The sequence below is a fragment of the Rhipicephalus sanguineus genome, chromosome 1, assembly GCF_013339695.2.
Source record: "Rhipicephalus sanguineus isolate Rsan-2018 chromosome 1, BIME_Rsan_1.4, whole genome shotgun sequence".
Taxonomy (NCBI): domain Eukaryota; kingdom Metazoa; phylum Arthropoda; class Arachnida; order Ixodida; family Ixodidae; genus Rhipicephalus; species Rhipicephalus sanguineus.
The window spans coordinates 299,439,603-299,459,602 of NC_051176.1; the positions used below are offsets into that span (position 1 = coordinate 299,439,603).

At 41.6% G+C, this 20,000-nt stretch overlaps 1 protein-coding gene across 1 annotated transcript; it reads left to right on the forward strand.

Annotated features, from left to right (window-relative positions):
* Positions 1–1,632: 1,632 nt before the first annotated feature.
* On the forward strand, positions 1,633–13,519 carry LOC119379351 (dnaJ homolog subfamily C member 22). The gene is made up of 3 exons (XM_037648650.2): positions 1,633–2,266; positions 6,676–7,139; positions 11,468–13,519. The coding sequence occupies exons 1-3, from the start codon at positions 1,882–1,884 to the stop codon at positions 11,699–11,701; spliced, it is 1,083 nt and encodes a 360-aa protein (XP_037504578.1). The 5' UTR covers positions 1,633–1,881; the 3' UTR covers positions 11,702–13,519.
* Positions 13,520–20,000: the final 6,481 nt, after the last annotated feature.

The window sequence follows — 20,000 nt, forward strand, 5'->3', positions numbered from 1 at the left end:
CTGATAGAAACGCGCCTTGCGGAGCGAAACCAATTATTTTGAGGGCTTTGTTTTCTGCGTCTCTTCTTTCACTGATCACCGCTCTTTAGACATGCCGTTTTGGCGTCTTTGCGCTCGTGGACAAAACATTTGAAGAATCATTTATATAGTCGTTGCGCGCGCACTTTTCCCCCAGAATGTCTAAAAATGTCTCAAAGTAGACGTTGTGGACTTCTTTGGCACAATACACTCTGGCTATGTAGTAGCTGTTGAAAACGGTAATAAACAGTACGCAGGCATATTTGAGAGGCAAGTGCTCTATTTTGCAAAAATGTCTATTCTTGATCTTCTCGTAAACCAAGACGTCTATAGCCGTCCGTAGCCGTTTCGAGACGTCTTTTAGAGGTTTTGTGTTACATGGGCTCCACTCCAGCAAATCTTATTTTAACCTCCTTGGGCGTAGCAAAGAGGGGCGGAGGGAGGGGGGGGGGTCAAAACCCACGAAATTATTCAATGTTGCACGTGTATACAGTATATATGTATATACACGTACACAAAGAAACGCACGCACGAATATACCGAAAGTAGGTTCAACCCCCCTCCCTGAAAAAAAAAAATCACAGCATATCCACGGAGTGAATGATGATGAGTGGGCGAAGCTGCGGAGGTTCATCGGTAAACCGTGAATCTTCCGTGAATTCTGCCCAGTACATCATCACCGACGTGAGATAGGGCGCGTTTATACTAAAGGTTCGATGAGTTATGACGACTTTCAGCTCACTTTAATTTTACATGTACGCTGCGAATTTTCATTGTTTAGAAAACCATTGCTTTAGAAAACATCTGGCGTCTTTCGTTAAGCAGCTGGCGTCTTTTCCTTTTGCTTTAGAAACATCTGGCGTTCTTCCGTTTTGCTTTTACAAAACATCTGGCGTCTTTCGTTGGTTTATTTCATCAATAAACGGCGTTTTGAACAAAATTTTTATTGTTTAATCACGCACAGGAGAAATCTCACCAGGCACTACCTTGGAGGTAAAGAATGGCTGCTAATGGGAATGAGAGACAGAAGAAGTCGGCTTTTAGCTACCGCTGCGAATTTTTTATTGTTCAACAACGCACAGGAAAAATCTCCCACCGGCACCACCTTGGAGGTCAAAGCGTAAGACTGGTTACGGACTACGACTACGACTACGAGGGACGAACGGGTGCCGCCTTAAGGAGCTTCGCCCCTAAAAAAATCCTGTCTACGCCCCTTACAAAGCAACTGTAGGGCAGTAAGCCAAAGTGGCCAAAGCGTCGCAGGCATCCACTGTCGCAGGTCTTGCTCAAGTCCCTAGACTTTACGAGACAAAATCTAAGGACTTTAGCAAAGTTTGAGGGAGGACAGTGCTCGTCTTCGTTGGTCTCTTTGTCCCGTGTCTTCTCTTGCGCTACAGTGTACTAGAATGGTGAACCGTGCTGCGCATTTTCTAGGGACTTCCGTTCGAGCAGGCGTTGTTCGAGCGAGCGGCGCCTCAACATGCCACCATGCCACTTATTGAATTTCTTTCACTGTAGCCGCACGGCGGCAGCAGCTAACTACTTTCTTCTACCTGCGCAGCGTGTATTATCTGCCTACATACTTTCTCCCTCATTCAGTCTGCTGCCGTATTCGACGTGTGCCAGAAGCACCAGAAGCCCGTTGCCAGCGAAGGCGCGCTTATGTGAGCCGTATGACGGAGTGCGCGCGCGATTTGCACATGATTACGCAGACTTTTGCCGATACCTAGATTGCGAGAAGTTGCCCTTGCGCCGGCACAGTGACAGATACGTAAATTGACTACACTCCAGTGAAACGTGTGCTCATCAGTTTGAAACGTGTTCATAGTTCGTTCGCGTTGGTGCAAGTGCGCGTATGTACTGATGGCGAAAAGCCTGTGCGTTACATATTTGTTATGGCTTACGTTGGGTGCGCTAGGCGCACATCATTTCTACCTTGGTCGCGACCGGCAAGCTCTTGTGTGGTTGATGACATTGGGTGGTTACTTCGGCCTTGGCTGGATCAGAGATATTTGGCGGATTCCATATTATGTCAAATACGCCAATGGAGATCCAGAGACTGTCGACAAGTTGAAGGAAAAAATACGCAAGCATGCGAAGCCGCCATCAAGTACTGTTAGGTCTATAGGGCAAATGATTGTTTCAGACGCCCTCGGTTACATGATTTTGTACGCCATACCGACGGAGTACGTTCCTGAAGAGTACATGGCTTTTGCTGCTCTGCCAGTGCCATTGGCTGTGGCAATTGGTAAGTACCGTTTATGTTTAGCATTTTGTTCATTAAACTAGTGAGCGGCATACGTGTGCGCAAAGCTAGCGGGAGATATGACTTTCTAAAGAATGCGTTTGAATCGCTGGCTGCAAGCTAAATAGCTTTTTCTCATATCCAGTGATAACCTGAACGTCATTTTACTTGGTCATCTTGTGACAAGCAAAGTATGTTAAGTGAGCTTGATACAATAAATAGGTCTAACACACGTCAGATGAGCACTGTCGCACGAACATGAGATGGAATGTTTTGATTTGTTCTAGCCAATTAAGGAAAGTACCACCAGAAAAAAAGAAAGTAGGTTGACATTCTTGGCCCTGTGAAGTGTTACATCATTCAGGAGCAGCATACAAGTGCATGCATGTCAGTGCAGTGAAAAGAATTAACAATGCGACCATCTAGTACATGGGATGATGTAAGAAATACAAACATAAAAGTGTGTACAAGAGAAAGCCAATAAATTGAGCTGTTCAAACAGTGAAACTTCCTATTTGAACTGAATACAAAAATTTAAGAAGTCGAATGTGTTCCTGTTTCTAAACAATGTAAAACATGCATAAAGTGTTTGTGTTTGTAAAATCCATTTCATAAATTTATTTGTGTGATACATGTGAGTAGTGTCAGTCCATTCATAAATTGATTTATGAGACATGTGAGTAGTGTCATTCATAAGTGCATGTCCTGACAACCGAGGAGCTTGTAAATGAAGAAAGCTACTTTCACTCAACTGGTGCTGACATTAATGAAACATAGGAACAGGGCATCATGAGGGGCATTTGCTGTGCTGTGTTCATCGGAATAGTGTGCGACAGCAAATGTTCTTTCAAATAGATGGCAAATGTGGTGAGTCTGGTCAAATAGCTTTACCTAAGTCGGGCCAACAAATTCTTGTAAAGACTGCCTAGAAGCTAGTGTTGTTTTAATGACCGATTAAAATGAATAAAAATTCTCACGTTTTGCCTGCCAAAACAAGAATCTGATTATGAGGCACGTCATAGTAAGGAACTCTGGTAATACCTCCCACTTCGGCCAAATTAATGCGCACGCAATGCAGGGGCGTAGCGAAGATTTTATTTTTTTAGGGAGGGGGGGATATGTGTGTCACATTTGTGTGTGTTGTCATGACTATGAGCAGCAGCCTAGCTTGGGTCCTCGTGCTTGACCAGCACGAGGAAGAGAAAGACGAAGGGCAGAATAAGAACAGCCAGCCCAACGTACGGGCGTTGTCTATTGTTTCTCTCGTTATAGTGTATATATGAATACAAACTAAACTTTTTGAGGGAGGGGGGTTGCTTAAAAGCATATAGAGATTTTTGCTCTTAAAACTGCAGAAATTATTTTTTTTAAATTTATGCCTCCTATTAACAAGCTATGAGTGAACTTTATTCTTTCCTGGTGTCTCCGGCAACCTAAGCATGTGATAATCACAAGTAGCACAATCAGCGTATTGCTTAGAATCTTAGCCAATGGTCTTGGCCCTTGTTTTTCTAGTGTAGTAAAAATGCTACAGATTTTCAAAATTGAATGCTTGTGTGTGTCGTTGACGTCGACAAGGAGTACAATTTCTAGCAATTGTGGGCCTTAACAATCAGTGGATACTATAGCCCAGCATTGTCAAATGATCTAAAGCCAAATAATCAGAAATTCATAGTCACTTAACTAATCATACAATTGGACCGGTTGATTTCATACGTAAAACTGCATTTTATGTACATGTACCTTGAGAAAAAAAAAATTGAGTAGCCATTTTACTTTGTGGAGGTGGATGATCAGTGAAGCTGTAGCACATGACACAGGCTTAGATAAGGGTATATGTATTAATTTTTGTCATTTAGTAGTGGCGATAGCTTTTCACTTTCTGTGATATACACTGATTGGTTTGGTTAGAAGGTTAGAAAGATCCTTAGAAAGTTAAATCTGTACACGACATTTCTTGAGTAGTTGAGTGACTTGGATTGGTGCAGCACTTAAAAGCAAATTTTTCTTGCACAGACCGAGTGAACTATTTCTTGTATGGTTTTAAAATGTCTGCATTGGATCCTACTTGATGGTTGCACAATCTGAATGACGGGGACAACAGAAAGGGTATACTCGACTCATCACCACAGCATGCCATTTCTGTTGTCCCTGTCATTTCGCTTATGCTACCATCAAGTAGGATGCAATACCAACAAACCCACGTTGCCACCCTCATCGAGTCCACATTGGAATCTGCAACAATGATCACAGGGGTCGTATTCTGATGCATATACATCATTACTTATTTATGACATTATTATTATTATTATTATTATTATTATTATTATTATTATTATTATTATTATTATTATTATTATTAATGGGGGTGGAGTGCTTGAAGCCTGCATCACCTTCGCTGTGAGTTGGCCCGGTATTACACTATCTCGGGGATTGGCCCACGTTCATTTTTTTTTATTGTTCATGCATGGACATGAAAAAGACATTGAACACTAGCCTTATACAGCCTCTGTGTTAAAGTAAACCATACATTTTGCTTTGATAGTTGTATTTAATGACACATCAGGGGCACTTTGTGTGAGCAGATTTATCAAATGCATATCAATATCACTCCATTGCATAAATGGTCTGTCTGCATTGACAAAGAGTCTCCAAAATTTTCATTGTCTGGCAGTAGAAAGTTCCTTGCCTTTTCAATAGTCACGCTAAGTTGCACTGAAGACGCGCTGCTGTGGTATTTCATTTTCCCCTTCGCTGTCTCGAAATGCTGCAATAATGGGTTGCTTCTTTCCTAAGAGATATAGAATCACTAAGTTGCAGTATTTGTATTCCCTTCTTTCCTCCTGAGCAAGCAAAGCAGAGGTACCAACACTTAGCTGGTTGGTCCTGTGGCATGACCCGAATTGAATAATTAAAATATTAATCTAGATTAAAGGATTAACTCATTAGCCTGGATAGCTAATTGATCTATTTCCCACCTTTGTGGATGCAATGCTTATATTTCTAGGCTATAATTTTTGAAGTGTGCCTCTTCTGATAAATGACTACTAATGCAGTCAACAGTGTATGTGCAACTTATTCCTATAAGTACTTCTCATCATCTTGAATTTTCATTCGCACAAGAGCACACAGGCAATTTTAGATAGCCCTACTGCAGTAGCTTGACTAGCTGTCCGATATCTTGACTTTTGAGACACTGCCCGTGCTAATTCCATTATTCATTACGCTAAAATATTTTACAACACTATATTTCTGTTCAATACAGCACAAGTACTGTATAAAGCACATGAATGCTTCAGCATCAGTTCAAGGTGCATGAATAGGCCAGCTTGCTTACAGGAACAAGCTGTTTGAGCATGATAATTGAGTCTGAGGAGGCTTGTAGAGGTTTCCCAATCTGACATACATTTCTTCAAGAGCCTAAAAACAGTAGTAAAAGAAAAAGCTAAAGAAAAAATACCTTGTGCAATAGACTGAATATTTTCCACATTTATGAAGCGATGGCTTTCCTGAATAGCATTGACATCATTGTGGCTAGTATTTATGCCACCAATTAAGTATGCACATCTTTATTGTGGGGTCTAAGCTTTAGAAGTTGAAAATACAGAGCAAGCATGTATGGTTGAGATTTGTTTTTACGCAGTACATTAATATCGGTGTCACACGATGCACTGCTGTTCACGATTAAGCCCAGTCGGTATAAAACCTCTCAGCTGTGATTGGCTCCCTTCTGCAGCTTCTGTAAAGGAACCAATCACGATCAAGAAGTTTGGTCTGGATCAGGCTTGATTGCAATCTAAAGTGACTGTGTGACACTGGTATTAGTAAAAATCTGATACATGATTTTAATCCATGTATCTTGAGGCTCTTGAGGCTTGCTAATTTCATATAAGAATTCTGAAAAAATTCTCAAGCAATTATTTTTTGCTTTTAGTTCTGTTCAAAAGAGCAATGATTGGGCTACACCTTTATGCATCGCTGTATATGATGGAACTAATTCATCCTGGAATAAAACAGAACATAAAAGCACTCAAAATGGACAAATTTGTGGCAATAAAGAAAGCAATAATGGAGATGCATAGCTACTGGCCTTTTGCACTGTTATTTGTAACATGACCTCTGGTAAGAAAGGTAATCCTATGTCCTTAATTCTGAGCAAATAATCTTTCCTCATTTTTGGAAAGATGCAGTTTGTGATAAACAGGAGCATACTTTGTAGTATTGGAACTTACTACTGGAGCCCACATGCTCTGCATTGTTATTCTCGAAAAGGGAAAACATTTTGTTGCTGTTTAGATCTCTTGCATCTGTATCTCGTAAGCTGTTCCTGCTGATGCCATTTATTGCGAACTACTGTGTGTTTCGCTGTTTAGACTATGTTTAATTGGAATTTGTTCTGGCTTTCTTGCCAGGTGTCCACTTGGTCGGGAACATAGGGGAACAGAAAGGCAATTTCAAGATGCCATTGTTGGGAGCATACTTGACATACCCTCTCTACTTCTTCAGCACACACAGCGTCTTTTGGACCAGCCTGGCTTCCAGCTACTTCTTCAAAAATTATGCTAAAACATGGCGCCTTCAGCCACAGCCTGCCAAGCCATTGCGTAAACGGCTGGTAGTGTTCATCACGTGTGGCCTGCTCTACAGCTCCATGTGGGCCTCATGGCTGTACTTCAACTGTAGCATGACTGACAATGATGGCACTGAGGTCAAGTGCCGCGACTCCATTCGGCACTTCTTTAGCAGCCCACTGTGGCAGGACTTCAAAAGCGTCATTTTGGCTATGTACAACCAAGTACGACAGCAGGGATGGAGTGAACTCTGGCGGCTCTTTATGACGGCTCTTGATCCTCAAGGAGAAGCCAATGCCATTAAGGTGAGTGTACTTAAAATTTGTGTGATAGTGGTAACCTAATTCACAAGAGCTTTATTGGTAGCAGTGGCATTCTTATGGTGAAGATAAAAGGTAATTGGTGCTGTTTTGCACTTTCCATATTGCCAATTTTCAGTGATTATGTTTTAGTGTGTTTCATCATTCTAAATAAATTTACCACGAAGCCTTTTATAGTGCTAGCTGTTTTAGCCTTTGTTACATGCAATGAGACATCTTGGTGATTCTTGCGCTCACCAGTGGACAAAAGGAGGCAGCGGGAAATGGAGTGTGTTACAGAGTGTAGAGTGCAGTGCAATGGTGTTGTGTAAGTTGTACACCAAACAGTCCTGCACATTCAAGGATGACTGACAGATAGTGGGCAAGCAGTGTAGAACACTCAAAAAGCATTTTTCACCCTTTGGGTGCATGTTTCCACACAACAATAATTGTCATCTATCTTGCATGCCTTTTCGTGCTTTAATGCCATGCACGGTGTGCACCCTATCAGCATGACAGAGCATTCTTGACAGGGAAGTAGTGAGCACCAACTTTCAAAATGGAAAACGCAAGCAAGCCAGATGAAAATTATTGTTGTGTGACAAGAATATGCCCCAAAGGGTCCAACTTTTTTTGAAGCGAAGAACACTCAAGTGGCGAGTGCACGATTTGCAAGTGATGGCTTGCTCACAGCTGCTGTTTTCACTTTCATTACAGATTACGAATTTTTTTTTCAATAGAAAAAATTTATGGCAGCCTCGCACTAGTGGTGCCAAGCCTGAAGGAAGGGTGCAGCTGGGCGGCCTTCCTTGTTTCTCTTTTATTTCTAGCTTTCTTCTTTCTCTCTGTTTCTTTGGTCTATTTTTTTGTATCTATTTATTTATTTCTCTCTCTATTTCGCTTTCTCGCTCTTTCTGTCTTTATTTTCTCTCTTCACTTTCTCTCTCTCTCTGCTTCTTTCTCTGTCTTTCTTTGTTTCTCTTCATTTCTCTTTTTCTTTCTCTTTCTGTCTTGTTCTCTGTTCTTGCTATCTCTCTTTTGTGCCTGTTTCTTTCAATCTCTTTCTATGTCTTTCTATGTCTTTCTATACTTTTATGTATTTATTTCCTTTATTTCTGTATATTTTTCTCCTTTCTATTGCTTTCTTTCTATCTCTTTTTATTTCTCTCTCTGTTTCTGTGTCTTTTTATCTTTTTATGTCTGGCCACCGTCGCTTCGCAGCCATTTCTTGGGCTAACTGTTGCCTTCTTAATTTTTAGTGAATCACTGGTGATTAGTGGGATTTGCCCAATTTCTGTGGCACATACCCATGATGATGATAGTTTTCTGGTGACCATGGACATTTTACGGCCAGCTATAACAGCTTTGCTGTTAAAAGCATTTGAATTCAATGCATAGACTGAGAGAGGGGCAGTATTGAAGGTTGATAAATGTCCCAATTTCTGGCCAGTTTTAATCGGCTTACAGTTACAAGGTTTGCATACTTTTTGTACTGCCCATTTAATTTAGTGCAGTAGGCACCAAATCCATTTTGGCACTCGTCACCATTATTTCATTATTCTGTATGGCTGCTGATGCTTAATTGTTAAACTAATCAAACTTCCTGTTAACTGTGCAAATAGGCTAGTTTGGTATAAGCAACTTTTACCATATGTATCTGTGTATCAATTTTCCATCTTAAACCACTTGTGTTGTGGCCAGAAATATGCAAAATATTTGTGGAAAATGTGGTTTTCTTCTACATAATGGGGTTGAATAAAAAATGTATAATAGATTCATATTGTGTGTCTTGTAGGATACTAACATTGCAACTACTATGTAAAAATACTGAAACACATGACACGTTTGATCGGTTTCGTGTGCAATTACTTTTACTGCTCCTGCCTTGAGGCCTGTAAGGAAGCCTACTGGAATTTTAAGTACTGGTGCATTTAGTTACTACCATTCAGGAAAATCAGTGGAATATGAATTTCATCATTTTTCTTGCCATTTGGGATGGTCGATCAGTTCTTTTGAATATGTTAAAGCTATGGCACTGACTACGGTGACTGGGCCCGTCAGCACAGTACCATCGTAAAAGTGACGGGGCCTGTCAGCGTAGTGTAAATCGTAATAGTGAGGGGGCCCGTCATAATAGCGACGCAACTATAGTGACAGGCGCCGTCACTGTAAAGCAGTCACTACGGTGACGGGGCCCGTCAGCGTAGTGATATCGTAAATGTGAGGGGACCCGTCAGAGCAGTAAAATGGTAAAAATGAGGGGACCCGTCACTGCAGTGAAATGGTAAAAATGAGGGGGCCCGTCACCATAAATTTGTAATCGTTTTAGACGCTACCAACGCTACTGTGCTGCGGCTTTGCTGGCGTAGTGGGTGAGCGTGCTGTTCAAAAAGCGGTAGTGCTGCAGGTCATCAGATCAATCCCTGTATTGTCAGTTTTTTTTCAGGGTGATGCCTCAACATTAACATTGCTGCTCTGAAGGAGCCGTAATTTTTCTTTAAAAAAAAAAATAATCATGTTGTTGGCTGTGGTGGTTTGGATTTCGAGGTGCAGCGGACAATGCGTGATGCGTTGTTGGAGATCGTCCTCAATTCGAATCGCGCTCACCAAGTAAATTTTTCTTTTTTTATTCTGTTTTCAATATTGTTTAAGTAATGTTACTTATTTTTAAAAGGTAATCGCGTCGGACAACATTCCACAGTGGAGCGATGGGAGGAACCGCTGGCCAGCGAGAACCTGGACGATCAGCTGAGTCCAGCTGACTGAACGGCCTCGCAGAGTAGCAGCCGCAGCGGAGCCCTGGTCTGAGCTCCCTCCACCGCAATCTCCGCAGCAATGCTGCAGATAATAAGTTTTCACCACCATATTAAAAGCGCGCAGACACTACCGCATCGAGTCAATACAGCCGTAATGATGTCTTAATAATGAGGTGGCCTGTCATAACAGCGCTCATAGCAGTGCTGTCGGTGCTCTTACTGAAGTGATTGGAGCAGTTTTAATTGTTTTTGTTATTTACTTCTGCGCGAGGTCACGGCGTTCAGGCTCGCTACGGCTCCCTCCCCTCAGCGTAGGATTTAGCCACGCTGCTTGACGCACGTTCATTCTTGCGTATTCGGTTCATCGACTCGGTCACACCTTGAGGTTTACCCAAGTCCGCAGCTGCTCCAGCCCACACTTGCAACATAGAAGCCGCGAGACGACCGGTCACGCGTCTTCAGCGCATTCGCGTTTGAATTGACGAGAACCATACGGAAGACACCTTGATACCGTGGGAAAAGCGCCTCCAGGATTATACGAGTATGTACCGTACGAGTATGTACCGCATCGTGGAGAGTTCGCTTGTCCAATGACGTTTGTATCGCAATCGCACACAATGATAGGACGAAAGCGACGTTCATATCTCCTTGTTTAAAGGGGCCGATTTCATCACATGAAGTCTGCGTGTATGATTTCAGGCGAAGTAGTCCCGAAATTAGTTACACGTGTATTGTAGTTTTGGAACTTATTGAGATGTACTGTCCGAATACACAGCCCTCAGGGTTGGAACATATTTTACGTTGACCTGCACTACGTTTGGCATCAGGCCATATGTCCTGTCTATGCAGCGACACATGTGAAACAAGTTCAGAAAACAGGGACTGATCTGACGACTTGCAGCACTACCGTTTCTTGAAAAGCGTGCTGACCCCTACGCCCATAGGCGTGCACACAGGGGGGGCAGGGGGGGCGGCTGCCCCCCCCCTAATCACCTGAGAGGAGGGGGGGGCAAAATCTGCCCCGTACAGTCACTTAAGAGGGGGGGGGGGGCAAAATCTGCCCCATACATTGACTTAGTAGGGTGGGGGGGCGCTGCAATGAACCTTTGCCCCCCCTGATGAGGAACCCTGCGCGTCTATGCCTACGCCACCAAAGCCGTACGATGGAAGTGTCTAAAACGACTACAAATTTACGGTAATGGGCCCCCTCGTTTTTACCATTAGACTACAATGACGGGCCCCCTCATTTTTTGGATTTTACTGCGCTGACGGGTCCCCTAACTTTTATGATATCACTACGGCGACGGGCCCCCTCACCGTAGTTGCTGCTTTACGGTGACGGGGCCCGTCACTATAGTAGCATCGCTCTTATGACAAGCCCCCTTGGCAAGCCAGGTCTTACTATTTGTAATACAATTTTAAATTCTTTTCCAATTTCTTTTTGTTAGCACAAACTACTCGCAAGACTATGTTCGAATATATATATATATATATATATATATATATATATATATATATGTATATATATATATAGTGAAAAATGTTATGTCACTAAATATTCTCTGCTGCAATTTCTAGGTTCTTGGTGTTGAACCGAGTGCCTCTCAAGAAGTCATCACAGCAGCTTATCGCAAGCTGGCTCGCCAGTGGCACCCTGATCGCTTTAAAGAATATGGTAAAAAGCTGGAAGCTCAAGAGAAGTTTATTGAGATTCAGAAGGCATATGAAGTCCTCTCCAACTTGAAATCACGGCGACTAAAAAAGAATGCTCAAGAACCTGAAGATCCAAGTGATGCTCGTAGCGAGTTCTGATTTGCTCAACAGTTCAAATATGCTGGGGGCAGTTCCAAATTTTTTTTCTGCCAATCGGACTATATCTGATATGAACTTCCTTGGTGGCATTGTTTTTACGTGTTTTGTAGGATATGTGTGTGCAGTGGTGCCTTTTTTTCTACCAATATATTGTGGCAGCACAGCATTAGTCAGTGGACATCATAGGTCACGGGTAGCACATTACTTCCTTTTACTTCGCACATACATCCACGTGTAGTGTTCAGCTACCAAAATGCTCAAATCCATACAAATTTTTTCAGTATAACTGTGCCTTAAGATATATTCGTTCTGTGAGACGTTGCATTCCAAAGATTTTTATTTATCTAGACAAGCGGCTTTTGTTGACAGCAGCTAAGTAAGCCTTTCATAGTTGCGTTTACAGCTTCAGAAAAATGTCAAGTGTTCTAGGAAAAGTTGCAGCATAGTGCAGTAAACAGTGTAGAGCCATTGTATTACTTTTTATGCCTCAAATGCTGTATAGATGTTTTTGAATGATCTCTTGCTCAGGGGAGTACTATTCGGGGTGTCAGAACCAGATTTTTTTTTATTGCAGTGAGAGCTTGGCTTTGGTTAATGTTCTTAATTTTATTATTTCTTGCAAATGAAGCTAGGAGGTGGGAAAAAATTGTAACGGCTTTTGAGCACAAAATAAGTTGGCCACTGTTAGTATATCATCACTTGCATATTTATATTGAACTTTCTTATCCAAACATTACTCACAGCAGTTTACAGTGCTCCAACGTATGCAGAGGGTAAACATATTTAAACTAAAATAGTTTCACTTGTGAAAATGCGTCACTCTCGCGGTGTCCAAAGACTAAAAAGAATGCAACTTGTTCGGGGGCAGTGGTGTTGTGACAGAGCAAATGTGCTTTGAAGCGTTGTGCAATAACCAAGCCTTTTCCTGCCTTTTTCTGTTACATAATTTGTCCTTATGTGAGTGAATGTATGTATTTTTGTATTTTTTTATATCTTTTTGGCATTAGTGCTTGCTGCATTGCTGAGCTTATTTGGATAGCATGTTCTAGTGCTTCCAAATGAAGTGTGCAATGCTTTCATGTCAATACTCTTGTATGGGTGTACACATGTAAATTGCGCTAAACCATAATACAAACCTTTTCCATAGATGGAGGCAATAATGTTCTTCTGTGCCTTATGGGAACAGTGAGCTTGCCTATTGTGGAATGTTTCTACCAATTCCATTGTGTGATCAAGCTTGCTAAATAGCAGCTTTCCCATGTGAGAAATTTATGGCCATGTCTTGCTGCCGTATCTGTGATTGTTATAGTGTGTCAGCCTCTACTGTTTTTGGTAGGATATCTATGTTATTTTATGCAGTGCTTTAGTGGCAAACTCTGCACTTTGTGTAAGCATCCATAGTCACAAAGAATCAGAGGTGGTGTTACTGGGGAAAAAGAGCAGCTATGTGACAAATCGACTGCCTGCTATAAATCCCTGTCTATACTTTCATAGTGCAACACCTGGTCTGATGCAGATGCTGAAGAATGTGTGAATGTTGTTGTAAGTATGTCATGAATGCCTTGGTTAAGTTGCTGCCTGCACTATGTGGAAGGCTTCATGGCAAAGGAAGTTGTACAAGTTGGCATGTGCTGTTCAGGGCCCGACTCTGTTTCAATTCTGCAGTCATCAGCCACCAAGAATCTATTGTGATCACAGTTAGAGGTTGTAAAGGCGATGGCATGGTCTGCACTGTGTCCATCTGCGCAATTGTCTGTAGATGCTTACATAGGCAGCTCAATCATTCCAGAGCAGAAATAAATTAGTAAAGGAAAATGTTGCACAAAGTGTTCATTGCAATGAGTCATAGAAGTAATCAAGGGGGTGGTATGTGCACTGTGACACGCGTTGAGCGAGTAACCTTTATTTGCTTTTACAGTAGCGTAGGTCTCAATGATGTCTGAACTGTCATTTAACCTGTGCTCTAGAATTCCATTTCCTTGCAAACCACAGCAGCATGCAGCAGTGATTTCTGGCAGTAGATACGAGATCTGTTGATTTGTTTGGTGAACAATTTATGGCATGTTTTTCCTGTACCTGGCAAACAACAGAGAGAAGAGATACACTGAATTTTTGTAGTGTTTCAGACAAGGAAGCAAGTACAAAAATGTGCATTCAAATATCCAAAGTGTAGAATGGAAAAACTTTATTATGCAACTTGATAGCATGCTGCCTCTATGTCAGGGGAATAGGGAAAAGGGATAAAACTACTATAACTTTGTAATAGTTCCTGCTTCATGAGTGAGATTGCAGAGAGATCTGCAGGACTCAAGTAGTGTTAACTTGAGATGAGCGTAAAATACATTATTCTTTATAATGGTAAATTAGCTCAGTGGAGTGGTCAAGTAGCCTCTAGACCACAGAGAATAAAGTTGTCACACTGGAGCAGGACTCCAGAGAACACTGTGAATAACAGCTGTACGACCAGACAAATTAATACTTGTAATCAATTGCTTTTTTGTAGTTTTGTAATTGATTGGTTATTCTTTTTACTCTGTAACACTTACTGTAATTCAATTACTTTCTTCAGTAACCAATTCCATGTATTATGCAACCAGTTACTTTATTAGTGAAACAAGCTGTAACAGGTGATGTAGCTTCAGCACCCAAGTTTGGTAGGAATTGTGCAGTAGAACAACTGAAGTCGAGTCATGCAGCAACCTTGTGGACGTGCCACAAAGGCAAATCCGGGTGCTCAGTATTTGCTTCCTCGTCCTAGCGGTCCACCAGGAGTTGGCCGACAATTTGAACTGGCGCTTGTATGACTCAATAGCAGTGACTGCATTGGACATTGGTGCTAGGAAATCAAGGCCAGATTATTTTTTCTGCTTTTCACTGGACCTACTGAAAGTGCCTTCGTCAAGCCGAAGCAACAATAAAAGATTTCACTTTGCAAGACACAGTTGTGAGCATTGTCTTGGGTGAGCATGCGGTGAGAGTTTCTCAGGACGAATTGTGGTGGAACCAATAATCCACCAGTTCTTCCCTGGTGTGGTGCATGGCTACTTGTGAGGATTTTCTCATCTCAAAAGGGGCTTTCTTGAGACTGCGAGGCCTGCCCTTTGTCTGCACTCCTTCCCTTATGATTTAGGTGTCCCCACAAATGCGAGGCAGCCAACAGTTTTTCCTTTTCCACTCTATAACAGTGTGTTTGTACGTTGGAATACTCTTCCATTTAGTGCACACGTTCAGCAAGTTTTCAGTGTCATTGCTTCACAATAAAAAAGGAAGATGGCCCGACTAGAAGTTTGAAAAACTGTTGTCGATGGATATAACTCCACTGACAAGTGCTGCAGCACCAGGCCAGCTTGTCTGATTCTCTATTGTGCAATGTAAATGAAGGTTGGGAGGAAAATAATGCAGATGCGGCTGATTATATTTTAATAGTCGCTCAGTTACTTTCTTGCAGTAATTGGCCACCAGAATCCACTACATTTTCAGGCAAGCGTTGCCAGTTGCTTTTTTTTCTGTAACATGTACTAGTCTGCATACAACACTTTTAAGCACTTAATTAAAGACGATTTTTTTTTCTAGCTGGCTACATAGCTCTTGTTACTATAAATACAGTAGGAAGCCTAAATTTCTTGAGACCACCACAAATAAACTGACAGCTACTTTTAAACAATCTGTTCAAAATGGGTGTTCAGCACAGCATGTTTTTGGATGCAATAGCAACAAACTGGAATGTTGCTATTGAAATTGGAAGACAATAGCCATGGTCTTAAGTAGAGTGACTGAAGAAAGCACAAGAGCAAACCATAACATTTTGTTCTTGTATTGTGCGATGAGTCTTCCTTCATCACTCTTGCTCACTTTAAGACCAGGTTGATGGCTATCCAATAAAGCAATAAATATGAAATAAAATATTTTTCTCAGCATTCTTTTAAATAAAGCAAGAGTTTAAAAAAGCAAAGATATATCGAAGGTGGTGTCACTTATACACCACAGAATACAATTTGTTAGATGAGATTTTGATCGTCAAAAGCATTTTGTCACATTTTCACTGCATTTTTGTTTCCTTCTACAATTCTTAAAACAATGGATATTGCACTTGCTTGCCCCCAGATGTGTAGGCTATACTATGGAAGCTGGAAGACAAGCTACTTCAAAGAAAGTAGATGGGGCCCATCTTTCGTCCCACTGCTGAAAATGCATGTGTGAGCCGATATTTCGAGAGGCTAAGATTCTAGGAAGAAGCTGGAACAAATCAGCCCGCGAACTCTGGGAGGCGTATCATATAAAGAAAAAAGGTATTAACTGTGTTAGCGACACATCTATCTGCTTGTATAGAAATGAGATTAGGCTTTTTGATGCCACATGCCTGTAGCCTGATAAGTGGTGACGTCTTGTTATGCATTCATCACGTCTGCGCACCAGTGTGGTATTTATTCCATTGCAACCCTTGCAATAAAACAGTTGTTAGTAGCGCCTGTCCTGTCTCTCACATGTGTCTGTCTTTTTTTAGCGCTAAACCACGATGTTAAGTTATTCACTCCTAGTGTTGAGTGTTTTACGTATGTGTAAAAGCGGAGATACTTGGGAACATTATCCTGTGTACTCCAGGAAAACCATCCGTCCCATACAGATATGAGAATTCCAGAAACCGAAATGCCATATTTTTTCATTGTACTTTGGGTAACAGTGCAATTTTATGACATAGACGAAGGAAGGAAGAGAAAAACGACACTTCTTTGTCTGCGCTGTAAAGTTGCACTGTTACCCAAAGTACGATGGACCAGAACCAAGTTGCCCATCTTGCTGTCTTGCTCTGCCATATTTTTTGTTGCATGTTGTTGCCCTTTATGCAAATAGGGTAAACCTTAAAAAGGAAATAAATAAATAATCTTAGAGGGTGTGTCCAGATAAGATTGAACACGAGGTCCCGTTCACCATTCCAGATTTTGATGAAATTTACTGTAGGTCTAGGCATTACACCCAGAGCAATGGTTTCGAAGTTACTTTTGCGAAAAAAATTTTGTTCGCCTGAAAAAAAATATACAAATTTTGGCCGCAAAAAACATTTTTCCGCGAATTTCGCGATATCTGAATTTTGAGCGCACCTAGGGAAAAAACGGTGCACTTGACTGAGCTACTCAATATTTTTTGCACCGAGTTTATTTAAACGACTGAGTAATTTGTCAACCTTTGAAGTGTGGATTTAAACAAGAGATATTCCATGCAGGAGGTGTAGAGTGTATTGAGAGATGTGTCATCAGTTTGTTTTTGTGACGGTGGGTGTTTCTTTTCCCCCAACTTGAAAGAAAGTCTATATGTCACCCAAAAGGCGAAGCATTGACAGCAATTGCAAGGAGAACTACACAAAACAAGGTTGGTAGTTTTATCAGGTTTTCGAATTGTAGTAAGCATTTACTTATAAAGCATGTTGTAAAACAAATGGATCTTGGATGATGACTGCGAACAAGCTTTTACAGTATTAGTATGATGGACACACGCGGAGGACGAGAGAGGAGCTGGCTCTCTCCTGTACAGCAGACTCGATAACTCAAACTCCAGCAGGCCCCAGAATTTTTTTTGAATGATCAGATGCAAGTATAGGTATGACTCAGTGCAACACATCAGGAAACGCAGAATGCTGCTGAGTCAGCATTTTTTTTTTCTGCTCTTGGTTGACAAACACAGGAAGGCAATTGGCTTTATTTTTGACTGTTTTAAAAAATATACGTGTGCAAATGTTCAGCTAGAAGGAACAGGCAGCTATTCCCAGTACAGATGAGCACTAAGCATAAGGTATGAATTCACAGAACTTTGAGGCCCATGTACTTAGATTTAGGTGCACGTTATAGAACCCCAGGTGGTAAAAATTTCCGGAGCCCTCCACTACGGCGTCTCTCATAATCATATTGTGGTTTTGGGACGCTAAACCCCAGATATTATTATTATCCACAGAACTGAAAGATGCAGTTTGTATTGAGCTGCTTTTCAAGACATTGTAAACATGGGCTAACCAAAAATTTGGAATTGGTTTCAAATAACAGAGTATTAAATATCAGAGTGAATTATTGCAAGTGCTGTACTTTGGGCTACCTGAAAATTTCTAAATGCACTTGGATAGTCTTGAGAATTGCCTTGGTGCCACATTAATATGCTAGGCACAACAAATCTGATCACTACAAGTGGATTTTCCTTTGAAAAAAGGTGGCAGAATGTGTCGCCACACTCCAGCACATTACTGAAGCAACTGTGAAAGTTTAATGTGCTAGGTAAAGTATGAAATATGTAAGTTGATGCAAAGTTGTAAGTTACTTGGCTCGTATCGTGTTACCTTATGTCACTTTTTACATGCTGTCCAAATTACAAATAAAATCTGTAATTTACAGACTTGTTTCCATCAATGTACAATGGCGGTCGAAATTTTGCGGACCACGGGAGCGCGTGGCAGACAGCACTGAGGCGCCTTCTCACGGTGCTTGCGAAGCTCTAGAGCGCGCACTGCGCACGCGCATCCTTGTTTAACTGCCGGCCTGCTCGTTCGCTCGCTTCGAGTGCGCGCGCACCAAAACGCCAGAGAAAGTGCAAGGTGCCGCTTCTGCAGTTACCGCGGAAGCCCCGAGCGATTTGCCTAAAAGAAAACTTTTCTACTTGGCGAAAATTTCGTCCTGGTCAGGACAAATTTTTCGTCAGCTTTCAAGATTTTTCTTCATTTTTTAACCCATGTGGGTTTTTCTGGTAGGTTTGTGCTACAAACCGGTCGATGCCAAGTCTTTTCTTTCATAGCGCATATGAACGGGCGCATGATAGTTGCACCGAGCACCACACACGCACAAAAAAATTGCAGCATGCATGAGTTCCGCGAATGGAAGCTGTTGGGTAGTCTATCACACATGTCGATTCGAGACAAACTGACGCAAAGCGTATTTTCCACGCTGCGAAGCGTATGGTAAGAAAGCGTTGAGTGCGGCGCGCACCGAGCACTGCCAGTACAAGTTACATATTTTCGTCGCGATATCATCGCTCGGTGCTTCCGCGGCGACTGCAGAAGCGGCACCTTGCGATTTCTCTGGCTTTCCGGCGCGCGCGCACTTGAAGCGACCGAACGATCAGGCCGGCAGGTAAACAAGGATGCGCGTGCGCAGTGCGCGCTCTAGAGCTTCGCAAGCAGCCGTGAGAAGGCGCCTCGGTGCTGTCTGCCATGCGCTCCCGTGGTCCGCAAAATTTTGACCGCCACTGTACTATGACTGTACCTTCACATCTGCACTGCAATTTCATTACATGTTTTTAAGAATTGTTGGTTTCATGTTTGGAATTAATAAACGCAGCTGTAGATAAATTATCCATTAGTTCAGAATGAAACATATCAATTTAAAGTAGCTTTTGTAACAGCAGAAATTCAATCTGCATTATTGCATTTAAAAAAAACATGCGGAAATGCTAAGGTCTAACTCAAACTACAGCTCAGCAGTCCTGGTGCAACCGTGGCTAAGAATATGTTTCATTTCTACATTATGACAGACACAACTGCTTGGCTTTCATACGTTTTATTCCATGTGTGTGTTACGAAGGCCAAAAAAAAAAAAGGGAAAATGAAGGGACACGAAAACAGTGAGCTCAAGATTTTTTTTCTCTTATGTATTTCACACCTTTTGTAACGGTAGACTGAGAACAACATGCAACAACAATTTGTCCTTCCTCCGCACTTGCAGCACTCCACGGCCTATCTGGAATGATAGCACACTCGTGTGTTCATCTTTTGCACAGGTTCCATTGTACAGAAGCTTGTCCAAAACACTGAACAACTTTGCACATACGCTATGAGTAACACAGTCATTCTGTTTGTGGAGGGGGGGAAAAAAGCCTGCAGAAAATGTTCTTATCAAGTTAAGGTTGACACACTAGTTCACCTACAGTTCAATCCAGAATGTACCTTTACAACAAGAATAACACAAAAATGTATTCTTAGAGCCTTATTTATATATATATATATATATATATGTGGCAGAAATGAAGGTCAGGTTCAACTATTGCATAAATAATGATGTAGAAAGCAAGTTTTTCCATTACATTTTTTTTGTTTAACTGGGAAATGAAGGAAGCATAGTGGCAAATGGACATAACACTTATAAAGCTATGGTTAATTATTGGAAATAAAACAAATGTATGTGCAACAGGTAAAACACAAACATTTGTTAGCAAAATGACAACAGTATGCAGATCACAGAAGAGTACATACAAGAACCTAGGAGTGTGTGAACAAAGAGCTACAATTTATTTCATGCCACTTGCACCCAGCCATACATATATG